At 41.9% G+C, this 15,310-nt stretch overlaps 2 protein-coding genes across 3 annotated transcripts in view; one reads left to right on the forward strand and one right to left on the reverse strand.

Annotated features, from left to right (window-relative positions):
• LOC106812215 (gamma-tubulin complex component 4-like) overlaps positions 1-10,370 on the forward strand; it is an 11,715-nt gene extending 1,345 nt beyond the window's left edge. Inside the window, exons 2-16 of the mRNA XM_014816044.1 lie at positions 1,019-1,157; positions 1,271-1,434; positions 1,740-1,796; positions 2,119-2,198; positions 2,361-2,487; positions 3,467-3,638; positions 4,884-5,017; positions 6,401-6,557; positions 7,405-7,506; positions 7,756-7,861; positions 8,040-8,220; positions 8,374-8,508; positions 8,701-8,817; positions 9,244-9,383; positions 9,507-10,370. Coding sequence (XP_014671530.1) covers positions 1,019-1,157; positions 1,271-1,434; positions 1,740-1,796; positions 2,119-2,198; positions 2,361-2,487; positions 3,467-3,638; positions 4,884-5,017; positions 6,401-6,557; positions 7,405-7,506; positions 7,756-7,861; positions 8,040-8,220; positions 8,374-8,508; positions 8,701-8,817; positions 9,244-9,383; positions 9,507-9,570 — 1,875 coding nt within the window. The 3' untranslated portion in view covers positions 9,571-10,370. The remainder of the gene's footprint in view (positions 1-1,018; positions 1,158-1,270; positions 1,435-1,739; positions 1,797-2,118; positions 2,199-2,360; positions 2,488-3,466; positions 3,639-4,883; positions 5,018-6,400; positions 6,558-7,404; positions 7,507-7,755; positions 7,862-8,039; positions 8,221-8,373; positions 8,509-8,700; positions 8,818-9,243; positions 9,384-9,506) is intronic.
• On the reverse strand, positions 9,862-15,293 carry LOC106812220 (HCLS1-associated protein X-1-like). 2 transcript variants are annotated; one of them, XM_014816050.1, is made up of 7 exons: positions 15,149-15,293; positions 13,724-13,801; positions 13,358-13,491; positions 11,787-11,847; positions 11,435-11,577; positions 11,021-11,150; positions 9,862-10,894 (listed from the first exon to the last, which is right to left on the reverse strand). In XM_014816050.1, exons 1-7 carry the CDS (start codon positions 15,207-15,209, stop codon positions 10,641-10,643), a joined length of 861 nt encoding a protein of 286 aa, XP_014671536.1. In that variant the 5' UTR covers positions 15,210-15,293; the 3' UTR covers positions 9,862-10,640. The 2 variants fall into 2 exon arrangements, with proteins under 2 accessions (XP_014671536.1, XP_014671535.1); XM_014816049.1 differs by having other exon boundaries at positions 13,724-13,950.
• Between the last annotated feature and the right edge of the window lie 17 nt (positions 15,294-15,310).

Here is a 15,310-nt window from a genome sequence, read left to right on the forward strand (position 1 = left end):
GGGGGGCCGCGGAGGGAGAAGCTGGTGCGAGAATGAGCGAAGGGAGAAGCCGTGGTGGAGCGAGGAGGAGAAGGGAGAACTTGCATGCGTGGCAGAGGAGAGCGCGGAGAGCTGGTGGAGGAGGAAGGCGAGAAGCGTGGCTGGAGGACGCGGAGAAGAAGCTGGTGGCAGGCAGGGCGACTGTGAAGCTGCCGTGGAGAAGGAGGAAGGGAAGGGAGCAGGTGATGGAGAAGGAGGAGGGGAGCTTCTCCTTTCTCCCCCTCCTCCTCACCAGCCTCCATCTCCTCCTCCTTCTCCCACCTTCCTCCTTCGTCCACCAGCTTCTCCCCTCCTCTCCTCCACCAGCCCTTCTTCCCCTTTCTTCACCAGCTTCTGGCCCTTCTCCACCAGCTTCTCCCTTCTTCCCCTTCTTCATCTCCACAGCTTCTCCCCCTCTCCTTCTTCCATCAAGCTTCTCCCCTCCTCCTTCTCCACACCTTCTCCGTTCTCGCCTTCCTCCCTTCATCCACCATGCTTTCTCCCCTCCTCTTTCCCCACCAGCTTCTCCCCTTCTCACCAGCTGTCTCCCTTCTCCCCTTTCCTCATTTACTCAAACCACTTTCCTCTCCTCCTCCTCACCAGGGCGTTACCTCCCCCTCTTCCCACCACCTTCTCCTTCCTTCCCTTGCTTCCTCCACCAAGCTTCGTCCCTTCTCCTTTCTCCTGCCTCCACCAGCTCCCTTCTCCCCCTCCTCTCCTCCCTCCTTCTCCACCAGCTTCTCCCCCTCTCCCTCCCCCTCCCTTCCCCCTCCCGCCTCCCTACACTGCTCCTTCGCCTACCCTGTACCAGAACTACAAGAGTGCTGACGATGTTGCACTGATACGCCCGAAATAGAGTACCTCCATAAAGAGGACTCTTTATGGAGGTACTCTATCCCGAAACGCCGATAGACAGCGTAGTGCCATCTGGCGGTGGCATTTGCAAGTTAATTTACGACGCTAAACCTGATGTTTACTATTTATCTATGTACAATTTTAGGTGGTGAAAGGTCTCCCGTTCTTACACCCCAGTGAGGTAGCTGTGTTGGATCGAGTGTTGCAACTGGGAGCATGGTATAAATGCTTTAAAGATTTTATAGAAAATTACAAGTTTGCACCTAATGTCAACAAAACTTCAGGTGAGTTCCAAAATACTGGTAATTGAAGGACCAAGCATTTCATGGAATTTGTTTTCAATCTGATGGTACATTTTCTTGTACAATTGTGTCCTATATTATATCCGCTGCTTTAGGTGATAAGGATGCAAGATTTCTACGTGGTTTGTACCTGCAAGCATTTTGTGGTGGCCTGGATGAGGTGCTAGAACCGTATAGGTGCCAGCTGCTGGAACTAGAGAAAGACTTCATGTCAGACCCTCACCTTCCAGTCTCACATGTCCAACAGGCACTGCAGCAAGTAAGGCAATTTTGAAAAGTGTGGAATTTCTTCTCTTGGTAACTTTATATATGGACATAGATCTTTTTCAGACATGAAATAACTGGCGATGTGATAATTGACGTATATGTAGAACAATGGCTTCATATAGTAAGTGACAATTTATAGATATATTAACGTAAAATTTATTTTATATATGTTAATATAAGGTGGTTTACATTGCATATGACACAATTGAGATAACCTGTCACGTGTTAGCATCCTGTTAATAATAAAATTTATTCTCAATGGTTTGTAATGTTTTGAAATATTGTGATTTTTTTCAGTACTACCTACTATTTCCAGCACTTCACGGAGTAATTATGGAAATACGTGCTAAAAAGGTATTGTAATCTCTCAGGGATTCATAGAGAAACTCAATTATTAAATGTCAGATGTCAACAGTTTACATGTGTGATAACATCACTCCTGATAACATAAAATGTAATTTCCTACATATATCATAATAAATTCATAAAACGTGAAATATTACAAACCAGACATTAACCATGGGCTTTTATAATCAAATGTTAGTGAAATTAATTCTTTGTGAAGCTGCTAATATTGATTAAAATATGGAAATGAGGTGTAAATTGTAATAATACAGGTACTTGTAGATTGTTCTAAACTTCTAGTTTCAAGTGTATATAATTTAATTGCCTGCAGGTGCATGGTTGCTGTATACTAGACATTGTCCACAAAAAATCCATTAGTGGGTCAGAACTTGTCAGTTCAAACCTTAAGAGGTGAGTAAATATTAGTTAGACACAGTTTTCACTTTAGGGATTATATACAAAATTAGTTAAAATCAGCACACAAGCTTAAAACAGTTCTATAAATATGATATTGGTATAATGTCTGCGTATCCATGATATTATCACATGCGTTATATTACATGCCTGTTACAGGATACTTCAGGTGTGTCACAGTGTGTTGTATCGGCAGACAACAGCATGGGTATTGCATGGTATTCTCATGGATGAGCAAAAAGAGTTCTTCATACAGGAGCACCAGCCTCCACCATCCAGCATTCAGGTGCTAGCAGAGAATGATTCCACCCACATACTTGTCCACCAGTATTGCCTGTTGGGTTGTTATTCCTTGTTAAATATTGATAACACATTTAGCACGTTTCTCCTAGTGTGCGGTGTACAAAGTGCACCTATTACAAAATACCACTCTACTAACTGGAAATAGTATCTATGGTTTAATTACCTGTAGTCATTATTCAATACATCATTCAGGCAGGACATTTCCCACAGTAAGGATGTGTCCTATAGAGCACATCCAGCCCTTCTCATCCCCCAAGTCTAACACTCTTCCCACTCTTCCTTTCTGTCACTGTTACCACGTAGCCCACAGACAGCACAGATCCATCTCTTCTTCCTCTCTAACACTCTTCCCTGTCTTCCTGTCACTGTTACCACGTAGCCCACAGACAGCACAGATCCATCCCCTCTTCCTCCTCCTCTAACACCTTCTGTCACTGTTACCACGTAGCCCCACAGACAGCACAGATCCATCCCTCTTCCTTCTCCTCTAACACTTTCCTGTTACTGTTACCACGTAACCTACAGTCAGGATGTGTGCTATAGAGCAGATCCAGCCCTTTTTCTCTTCCTCTAACACTCGGCACAACTTACCGTGCAGGCGGAGATCTCTTGCCATTAACTAACTTCAGCAAAAAAGAGGATAAGAGACTGTGGTGGAAACGCCGTAGCACAAGAAAGAAGAGCCTAGTAGCAGGCGGCAACCCCCCAGATGAAAACATGTTATCTCTTCACTAGCCACACATTTAGGGCCCGGCATACCCCAGATAGGCACCACAATTATTATTGATATACCGTGCAGCAAGAGGAAAAAATTACTTTTTGCTTCACGAGCGAGCCTCTTTCAAAGTACTGTGAGCAAAAATAAAGCTCTCAGCAAAAATTATTACCGGAGCCGATTCTCGGAGGTTTAGAGACAGCTCATCCTCATCGCTCCATTTATTTTTTAACACCTAGGCATGCAGGCGGGAGGCTTCGGAAGGACTCAGACGCCGGACAGACAAGCTACGGTGTCTCCCGCGGGGCCACTACTCGTCCTGCGACCACAGAGATGCTGCCTGCCTACATGCCGCTGCGCGTCGCCCGAGAAGATCCTGCTTCAATCGGCGAACGACTCGCCGTGCACAATGTTTGACGGTGACGAGCCGTGAGAATTCCACATACAGGGGAGAACGTAGCGTTGCGCGCTGGCGTTCATCGCCATGACGATCCCCAGAGCAAGGCACAGCACGCACGAGAAGAGAGACGTAGGTGTGCTAAGTTGCGCCTCTGCCACGTGTGCCATCCCAGAATCGGTGGCACGCAAACCGAAGGACAGACGTAGGTATATGCAGTGACCTGGCCCATTCTCTCCGTGGTGATCCCAGAGCGGAGCACGCACAAGGAGAGAGTAGGTGTGTAAGTGGCGCCTTCTAATCCTGGCTGCGATCGCCGAGAGAGGGCACGCACGAGGACAGACGATAGGTTTGCGAATGCTAGCGCTCTTCCCTGTGTTGCATCCCAGAGCGGCACTCGCGAGAGAGACAGGTTTATAAGTCGGCGCCCTCTCGCGTGTGATCCCACGTCGGCTGGCACGCACGAGCCGGACAGAACGTAGGTTTGCGTGTGCCGCCCTCTTCCTTAGTGCGATCCCAGAGCGGGCACGTCACGGAGCGAGCCAGACGTAGGTTTGTACAGTGGCGCCTCTTCCATGTGCGCATCCGCGGAGAGGGCACGCACGAGGACAGACGTAGCTGTTTGCGTCTGGCCGCCCTCTTCCTGTGCGAATCCGCGAGATGAGGCCACGCACGCAGACAGACGTAGGTTTGTGGTTGTGGTGCCTCCGTCTCCTCATTGTGTGATCCCAGAGCGGCACTCGCCGAGGCGAGAGACAGGTTTGTAAGTGGCGCCCTCTCTGCGTGTGATCCCAGTCGGGATGTAGGTTTGCATTTTTTGTTGATCCAAGAAGATGCCAAATGAAGATGCGATATTGACAAGGGTGTGTCCCCATTAAAGGTTAATGCATTATAACAGACAGACAGACAGTTTATGACAGACAGACAGAGGTTCGTACTGACGTGTGTTCCTAGTTATCTGGTGTGTATTGCTTGAATAGCATGTCATCCTAATAATGTGTTTTGTGTTCTTTGTGTGGAAATATCCCATAGCCATGTACTAATGGTTTTTTAATGTTACTACTTTATAAGCCTGATAGTGATATGTTTTTTTTATATCATGTGTGTTATAACCCTTCTTAGCATGAAAAGAAAGTCAAAATTTGCATTGAGAGATATTTCGTTTATGAAGGGACAACCACTGCTGCTTCCATCGCTTTACTTGACTGCTATGCTTGTGTTCAGGAGAAACGGTGGGTGTTTCAGCGTGTATCTCACTACTTTACAGGTGGTCTGCTGACCGTCTTCCGCAGTCAGGAAGACAGTTTTGCTCAACAGCTGCTGCAGCTTCAGCAACAGCCGGAGTTCTCACTCGCTGACTTTGAGGCTGTCATTGGGAAAATCAGAGCATGCATCGCAGAGGTATTGCTATACAAGTTGCTCTGCCTCGTCCCTGTAGCCAACATCTAGGTGTGGGCGTCAGGCAGGTGTCGGAGCAGATGTCTGCTCTATTGACAAATGTAGTCGGCCCATCCTACATTGAGAATTCAGTGAAATCCCACTGTAACGATGCCTGGGTTCAATATGATGAAACGTTTCTCTTTCATGTCTGTATTTACCCACGTCTTGACGTGTCATCTCCCGCGTGGGTGGGTGGTCCTTTGTGTTAAGTAGGTGTGGTGTGTTATACCATCTGGTTGTCTGCTTTTGATGTGGTGGAATTGCACCTCTCACTAATGTATCGTAGTGGTTCGTGAATTATACACGCACACGCATTAGCGGTGTCGGCTGCAGTCTTATATAACTTGAAATCTCGACTAGAAACACTACATTCTCTGTGTGTGCCTCTATATACTCAACTCTTTATCACCTGGGTTTTCCTGCTGCGGTGCTGTGTCTTGCTGTGTAAGTATCACTGGTAATACGATTCCATAGTATGAGCGTAGAGCTATGTGGCAGCTACTTTGTGGCTGATCATAGATCGGACTCTTGCGCGCTGCTTGCTCGCTTCACTGTCTCTCGCGTCTGCTGCTGACATCATCTAGGGCTCTGTTCTCGCCATTTTCTTTCTTTGTTCTGGCTTGAGTCTTATTCATGTGATGGTAGACTTGATTCTCTAAGGTTTTTGCCTTGCATGCGATAACCATGCATGTTTTAAAGTAGAACGGCTTGCTGGTAAGCGTGTACTATGCAAAGTAAATCCTGTGTTTTTTTAAAGCCTGTGGCTTGTTGATAGAAAAATATCATAAATAGTCATGATATCATAATTCTAAAGTGTCTTAAATTTTGTGTCACTACCTGCAACCTGATAAGTTTACAGTCATTTTGCATGTCCTTCCCAGCTAGTAAAGTAATACTTGTACAATCCTCCGCAAGCAGTAATAACGTAGAAACACAGACAGCGTAAGCAGTAATACACTTACAAACCCTTCCCCCCCAGAAAACGTAAGCAGTAATACGCATACAACCCCCTCCCCCCAGAAAACAAGCAGTAATACGCGTACATTCCCCCAGTAAACGCAAGCAGGAAGATTCGTACGATTCCTCACCGCCCACAGGAAACTCGAGCTGTACGTCACTTTAGTGAGCTGTAGACTGTGTGATGGACCAGGGTAAAAAATACATGGGAGCGATGGGCGATTCACTCTTCAAACCTCCGAAATCGCTCTCGTGATGCTCAAAGTTTTTGACGAGAGCTATTTGTTCCACAGACACTGGACTTGAAAAAGAGCTCCTGTGAAAAAAAAGTTATTTTTCCCCTGTGATGGACGCGCTGTGTGACTGTGTGTGTGTCTCTCTCGGCAGCGGCTGTGGAAGCTCGTCGTGGAGGAGGCCGACCTGCTCACGCACATCCAGCTGGTGAAGAACATGTACCTGATGGGTCGAGGCGAGCTGTTCCACGCGTTCATCGACACCGCCGACAACCTGCTGCGGGCGCCACCTAGCCACACGACCGAACACGGTACGCGCCGCGAGCCGACGACGCAAGCTCAAAACGCGTTGAAGCATTGTCGGACTTTTCGGCGACCAAGTTCGCTGCTTCAGCGTGGTGGTGCTTGTCGTTCGAGCTGCTTGGTAGTTAAGTCTCCGCCATTCCAGTCTATTATTCAAACCGCTTATACGTCAAACACTAACACGGTGTCCATGTGACCATTTTGGGAAAGTTAGAAACGTGAGCTTTTCCGAAGTAAGTAGCCAGCTGGCTACGTTATTACACGGTGACACGCTTTTGGTCAGTAGCCGTCTGCTATATGGTCCAGCCACAAACTGGGGTTACTGAGCATGTACATTGGAAATACAAAACTGACTTATTAATATTAGTGAAGTGAGAGGATCTTGTACGGGTGGGATCGAGCGCATCTCTATCCTGTCTGTGGCAGTTTGCTCATCAAGTTGACTAGGACAGTTCGAACACGTATACCTGCAAATGTTTGTTATTATGTGATGTTTTAAAAAATCATTCTAAATTAGGAAACAGTTGATTCTTGTATGCAATTTATATACAGATATTCTACATTGTATGGTGCTGGTACCTACTTGATGTTGACTGATTACTAATGGAAGCTCATATTTCGAGAGTGAAACTGGTATACACAGTATTGATGCATTTATATTTTGCTTAGGCCCCATTGTTAGAAACAAAAAGTGGTGACATCATGATTCAAAGTTGTCATGAAAAAGTTGTGATATTTTCTAGAGTCGTAGGCATAACTATTTATGTTTCTGGTGATGGACCCCTGTTTTCTAACCCTTAAAGGGCCCAGGCTAGCAACAGATGAATATTTATATGATTGGCCATTTGTTGGCAGATGTGAACATGGTGTTCCAGCAGGTAGCACGGAACATCGTCATGGGCGATGACTCCTTCCTAGATGCCTTCTATCTCACAGTGCCTGCACCTGATAACAAGCGTAAGCAGATAAGCGTAAGAAGCGCAATAATATTATGGACTAGCAGTTGACGGCACCTTGTGCAATGCATGAAAATGGTCACCAGTCAGTGTTTATCCAAAATGGCAAGGGTTACAAGGTGACAATACACGTCTTGGTCCTCACGTGCCTGATGGCAGCACCTGTAGTGGCAGTTGTTATTGCATGTTGGGGGTGCCAATACATTAAGGTTCAATATATTGCTGTTCATTATTGTTTTTCACTGCTTAGGCCAGGACGATGCAGGTGGAACTGAGACTGGGTGGAGCAGGCTGGGCCTTGTCTATACAGTAGATTGGCCTCTACACATATTGTTTAGCAAACCTGTGCTAGACAAGTAAGTTTCTCCTTAAGGAATGAAGCTTGCCATTAAAAATTTATGTTTGCCTACTCGTATAGTGAAGATAATATTTTATCTTGGATGAATTTCTAATGAATGAGAAGTTAGTAACTAATTCACAAACAGACATCACTTAAGCCTAGATAGTGGTTACTGGTTCTCGTTAACACTGCAGATACAACAAGGTATTTAAGTACCTGATGTCGGTGCAGAGAGCCCACATCAGCCTGAATAGCTGCTGGGCGATGCAGAAGCAACAGAAGCATCATAAGTGTCCTGGTATCCTAGCAACCGCATCATGGCAGATGCACAACCACATGTCTTTTCTGGTGAACAATCTTCAGTATTATTTGATGGTGAGATTGATGTTATTCAGGTTAAGTATGTCTTCATTCTCCATAATTCTTTTACATTAAATTCCTACTGAAAAGTAAACGTGGTTATGAAATGTGTTCTCATTGTTATTCGTGACTAATGTAGTGATCTTCCTATTTGCTTTTACCCTCAAGGTTGATGTTTTAGAAACACAGTTTGCAACACTCGTTAGCAAGATTCAGTCGACGAAAGACTTTGAAGCCATCCGACTCGCTCATGACTCATTTCTCACCAGTATTCAAGCACAGTGCTTTCTGCTACTAAAGCCAGTATGTGGTCAACTTTCAATGATCTAATTATAACTTCATTCCTGGCGTTACGATTGTTTCTTTGTTTAACAAGTCAAACAAAAATGAGAAACGCTATCGGCACATAACTTTTATCAAACTAAACATGCTTTATGTATGTACATGGCTCGTCCTCTCTATGTGCGTTATATTGGTTATGATTCTGTTCTGTAGGTGTCCTACTGTATTGGTGAAATATTGAATCTCTGCCAATCATTCTGTACTCTGACTATGAGCAGTGCTGTCCCACCAACACAGAGAGAGCATGACCAGCTGAACAACATCTCACAGGTAAGAAACAGATCTTATATGTTTCTAGATGTACATGTTAGAAAAATCAGTGCATATACTCAACTGGTTAAATGTCACATTTTCAGCTGAGATTTAGTTTTGAAAATGAGTTGTGATATTCTGTTTAGCAAATATCTCAGAGCATTATAGGGGATTAGTACAAAATCTAACCTAACAGTGGTTATAGGTCATTAGTTTAGTGATGAGAATTATTATAGTAAAATTTAATGTTATATTTTGCTAAGCAAATATATTATAACGTTATGAGTGATTGATTACAACTCACACGTGTGACCATGAAAAAATTGTAGTTATGCAATATCTAACAAAACAAATCATGCTTTAGTTAGTGTATGCATTATGCTTACAGTTCTACTCTAGTGGTGATTACATCATAGTTTATTCATTGTTTTTCTCCAATTTCAGGCATTTGGAAGGCAAACATCTCTATTGTTTAAGATCTTGTCACGTGTACGAAACCATCAGTCCAGCCCACATCTAGCACAGTTTCTCATGAGAATTGACTTCAATAAATTTTTCACAGGCTCTGGTGGGCAGCTAGGAAGGTAAAAGACTTCAGTATATTTTCCACATGCAAAAGAGCTAGTCTTATTGTGTAAGATATCTGGATTGAGCATTTTCACTCAGACGTTTGTACAGTTTCATAAGATTCATATGCTTGACTTCAGTGCTCAGGTGAACCCAAGGTCAACCGAAGGGCGATCTAAAATTAAGAGCATTGGTGGCCTATAATCGTCAATGAAGTGAAAGAGGTTACCTGGAAGGAACAAACAGGTGAACAAATGCAGGGCAATTTACTGTTGCTGCTGTTACTGTTGTTGCAGCACTGCTCTTGCTCCATTGCTGTACTTATTTTAAAATGGTGTGAATTAATGCTATATTAGCATGTTTACTGTAGAGATAATGTAAATATAATTTACTTCTTTGTTGTCTGCTATTAAATGTAATATACCAGGACCAGAGAAATCTAGAAAGCTTAGATTTTTAAATAAATGCATAAAATTAGATGCCTTTAAAATGTACTTTAAAACAACAATATTTTAATCCATAATTTTCATAACAAACATATTAATAAGCCATTCACAATTGTTAATTTCCACAACTGCATACTCATGACCAACTACAAGTATACAAAACAAGATTTTTATCATTTAAATACCTTTATAAAAGTGTATAATGACAACTTGAGTACTTCTCTTCAGCATACAGTTTGCATGCTCGTGACAATGGTAATAATTGTGATTACCCCCCCCCTCCACAAGATTTTGTTGCTATGACAATTATCCACATCTTTTAGTAACATCAATTTGTGGAGAAAACTCTGTTCATACTAAATGTATATTGTTACATGTTTAACTAAAACAGGATATTCAATTTGCCAGTCATTATGCTTGGCTATTGCTCAGCTGTCTTCTTTGTTTATAAGAGGATATTTACTTTGTACAATTAAACAAATGTCTAAGCTTACCATGCCAAATTTTTTACATCTGCCTATTACAATGGGAAAAATAAAAAGGCTTTTCATTAATAAATTCAGCTATCAGAGGTTTTTATATCTTGTATATCTGATGAACTGACCACATTTTGTAATTGTTGGTTTTCAAAAGCCATTGGGCATTAGTAGTTTTAAGTCGGCACGTTCTAAGTTTAGTATATGAAGGCATGTTGAAAGAAAAGCAAGGCGCTGAACAATGTGTTAAAGAGTCACACTGCCTATTGACTTTGTGCCAGAGCAGCAAAACTCCCATTTTCTGTATTGTATACAGGTATAGTTATAGCGAGTGGCTGTTGATATTCTACCATTACCACCTTAATAACCTCTTCAGGAAAGATTGATTTGAATTTTCACTTGAGCTCCAATGGTTTTCCTGCAGAGGTGGCTTTGGACCAAAGAATTTCGAATACAGTGTGTCTGCCTCTTGGTCCTTTAAGGGAGCACTGGGCATCAGGGGTTCCATCTTTGGTAGATATTCAGGCCTCCATATTGGAATTCTTTGTGGGATTTCCGGTGCTACCTGAGGATGCATCCATGCTTCGCCAAACTCTGAGAGACGATCTGTAAAGAAAAAACGTGTTTGTTAGTTGAGCAACAAATCTTTTTCTAGCATAGCAATAAAAATCATTGAGGATAACGCGCAACTATTGTATTGTAAAGAACCTGGTTTTATATTGGGTACATCACCTCTGGTATCTGAATCTCCTTTCTTGTCTTCATGGGTAGTAACACTGCAGGACCCATCGCCTAGTGTCTGTGTGGTGACAGTCTCTTCATTGCCCTCTCCATCCCGTACTGTTCTTGTCTCTTCAATCCTCTACAGTAAGCGGTGCAAAATTAATATGTTAATTACTTGTGAAGCAGTTTCCAGATAAAAGAAATAATAATTGCAGATATGCCACTTCTAGATAAACACATTCCATCTATGGAGTCTAGTACAAACCATGTACAGGAATATGGTTGTATACACGTTCCCAGATTTACTCCATTTACTAGCAAAGACAGGGTAAGGTTACACAGAGCCACAAACCCACCATGGAGCTTAGTGTAAATCGTTCAGATAATATTCAAAACACAACAGAATTATTTCCACTGTCTTACTCCATCCGGTCCACGTTTCCTGATGATCTTTACACTGCGGAAGTATTGATTCTGCCGCGGTTGGCTGCAAGAGGGAGATTTCACCGTGCCAGAACTCTTTAAGATGCTGTCAAGGTTGCCCTCAGACACCTTGTCATCGATATCTGGAAAGCGCCATCTGTGAGTCATAGAACTATAATTACCCTATTAAGGGTGACATACAATCACTCAACTACAAACATTAAAATGTCCACAATTTTACATAAAATAGTATACATAAAGTAGAGTATCAACTAATCACAGGTCAATAGTCCCTAATATAGCATATAGCAATAGTCTACATTTTCAACGCTGTATTTACAACAAGACTGACCTGTATCAATTTTCAACTGTGGTTTCGTAGGGCCTGGTAAGCTGCCCCACTTGTCACTAAACTGGAAAAAATATTTACTGAAATTAGCATTTCAAAACAAATAGGGGGCCTACTGTTGATACAAAACAATGACATTTGTTTGGTGTGTCATGCTGCCTTATCGCCTCTGTTGAATCAAAGCTTTCCTTTTTATACAACATGTCAAGCCAAAGCACATACTATCTATATCTATAGAATGAGAAGCACGGAATGCAATTTAGTTGTATGTTTTGAACTTCGAACTGCTTTTCATACATATCATATATATCATATAACTACAGGGCAGAGAATGTCTATCAGGCAGTAATTCGTACAGGAAGAGATGCTTACTCGAGGAGGCACCTTATCGCAGTGAGTACATAAGGCCTAAGAAAAAAAGTTGTTTGTTTCCCCTAACGAGCTGAAAAAAATTGGAAAATGTAGGCAGGCAAAACTTTTTTATCAAAATATTTTTTTTGTATTCTAACAATACTTGTTTTATACTTATAACAGCCCATATAATGACAAAGTCAAATCAATGCATTCACCGATCGATATCACGTTGGGATTTTTATATTTAAATTTATTTTTTTTGTCCTTGATTACAATAAAGTTTCGACACGGGGGTTTAAAATAGACTCGGCCGGGTTAGTGAAAACAAACGTCTTTTTTTAGGCCTAACCATTATATCCCTACACATCTTAGCAAATCTAAGTCTATGGGAATTTTACGATGAGTCTATTCCAGCGTCGAAGCAAGGATCAGTAATGCAATGAAAGTTATGCTGCAACAAGAGACATATCACAGATGTTCAACAAACTACTGTATACGCCATATTTTTCGCATACAGATATTTTCGCGAGTGGTTAATTTCGCGGTCAGCGAATTATGAATTATTTGGTATTATTCGATATAAATTGTTGTTATTTTCGCGGTCGGGGACGCGTTTCGCGAAATTCGCGAAAATTAAACCACCGCGAAATATACAGCGTATACAGTATATTGATAAAAGTATTTCTAAATAATAGTATACAGGTATAGGTTACACAGAGAGATATTAAAACATGCAGTAATGTATAGAAGATTGGGGGCGCAAGGCCACATATGGAAGCAAATTGCAGTACAACATGCTTACACCAGCTACTCAAGGGAAATGACAGACATGGCCCTCATGGTCGAGCGACCAGTTCATAGAGGTAGCTTTTAAGACAAGTTTGATTATATTTCCAAAGACATAATGTAATAAGCCTCTTAATAGTTAAGTAGTCAGAAAAAGTGACCATCACACTGTTATGAGACGTATGACTGCAACACTATATTTAAACAATGAGAAAATTTTCTATTAAACTAGAATTGGCTTTGAATATTTGTTTGATAAATAAATATAGCAATTTCTTCCATTAACACTGTGCCGACATTTATCATAGCAGACATTAGTCTTACATTCACTGAACTGAAATAATAGTGCCTGCAAACACAGTGTTTTAAATAAATTACAAAACCTCACCCACTATCCAATCATGTAAAATGACAATACTAAAATGGAAACATACAGCGAATGGCATAACTCGGACAGTTTCATGGCTAGGTCCATCCGGCACTTTCAGCATGCTATCCCTTGGGGCTTGGCCCTCACTGCCATCACTTCCTGGGATAGCCCATACAGGTGGGTGGAAGGAAGGAACCTCTAAAAAAATGTTTAACTTTAAATATGCACTTTACAACATACACAATGCAAACAGAACTGGCACATTGAGTAATGCATTGATTACTTAACTACTGTGTAAAACAATCAAAATACACACCACACATTCCTTTGTTAAAAGTTTAACATTTGCACTGCTTGCAGTAATTTGGTTCATCAAATTTTTCTGTTTTGCCAGGTCACTTACAAAGTGATACAATTATCATGGCCCTACCATGTCGTATGGGTGGAAATTCTGCAAGACCCAGGTTCCTAAATATGTCCTCAAAGTGGCGAAACATTTCTTGTGCTTCTGTAAAAAAGTGCATGTGACTGTGGGGTCCAAATTCCTGCTCGTTTTCATGGAAGCCAAACGGCTGGTTGAAGTCACCTAAGCCATCCATGATATCCCCAGTCAAATCAAACTCATCTTCATCACCAAAAATATCATCATCACTTGTCCTGTGATAAAAATACAATCACCATGCATACGTTAGAAAAATGGCAAAACAATCACTGATCAACCCAGCAAAATTTCGAGTTCATTCTGTAAATGCCTTCCTCTTCACAATTGCCCTCCTGTGTGAAACATCGTGAGACTGTTCTACATTGAGATATGGCGTATGCAATCCAATGTTTGCCAGTGCTACATATGTTATCATTTCTATGTGGCACTGATCAAATTATCTCATTTCTTTAATCAAATTTAACTGAATCTTGTACATAGTCATTGGGCCTGTTAACAGGAATTTTAATACAAATTTGGGAGTTGGAAAGTTGCACCACCTGCAGAAACACCTGAGTCGGAGCTGAATGAAAATGCTGAATTTGACAAATCTCAGCAGCAACTTGGATACCATAGGGATATAGGCCCAAGCAGAGATTGCTACCGTTATATATAGATATCGTGAGAGTGTTGGGGAAAACTTGATCCCACTGCCAATGGCAAAAAGTGGATTGAGAGAGGGGGAAAACAAGTTGAGCCAGAACAATATCTGTCAGTTAGATCATGATCTGCACTGTCATTGCATGTCATTCTAGAATTCACAAGCACTTGGAACGTCTCAATAAAAAAAGTATGGTAAATAAACACGAACTGTATTTACATACCGTACCAAAGTCTAAATGTTTCGCTACTCTCTTTCGCTTATTATTGCCGATTTCCTGTAATTGCCGTTCAAATGCTCCTCTGCAACACACAAGCACACCGCATGCACGCTGCTGTGCACAAACAAAATGAATAAACAGAAGAGAACAAATAAGAGAAAGAATAAAAAGAAGATACTCTCTTTATTCTTGTTGTTTGTGGCAGTTCTTGGCACAGCATTGTGTTAAATTGTGCACAGCAGCGTACCATGTGAGGTGTACAGTACACTGTACAGTACGCCGTACGGGGTCATGTCAGAGACAGAGGAGCACAGGAAATTACGATTATCGCCAATAAGATAGTAGAGAAACATTAAGACTTTGGTAGTACATACATTTCGTGTTTATTTACCGTAATTTTTTATTGAGACGTTCCAAGTGCCGAAGTGGCTCACTAGCTCAGTTCCAGGGCAGTGGCTGTGCATGCTGTCACTGCTGATGACTGATGAGTTATAAATATAATTTTAAGGACGTGTAATCAAATAATGTCTAGTAAATTATAAAGTGACATTACCTGTAGTGCCTATCTCTTTCACGTGGAAAGCCAAATAATCCTTTAAATATGTCGTTTGCATTCATGTTGCGTAAAACTACAAAGGCGAAAAATATGAAAGTGATAGATAGATATGTCTGACGCAACTATTGTTTACAGCGGAAGTGACTAAGAACGATGCAC

The sequence above is a fragment of the Priapulus caudatus genome, unplaced genomic scaffold, assembly GCF_000485595.1.
Source record: "Priapulus caudatus unplaced genomic scaffold, Priapulus_caudatus-5.0.1 Scaffold621, whole genome shotgun sequence".
In the NCBI taxonomy this organism is placed as follows: Eukaryota; Metazoa; Priapulida; class Priapulimorpha; order Priapulimorphida; family Priapulidae; genus Priapulus; species Priapulus caudatus.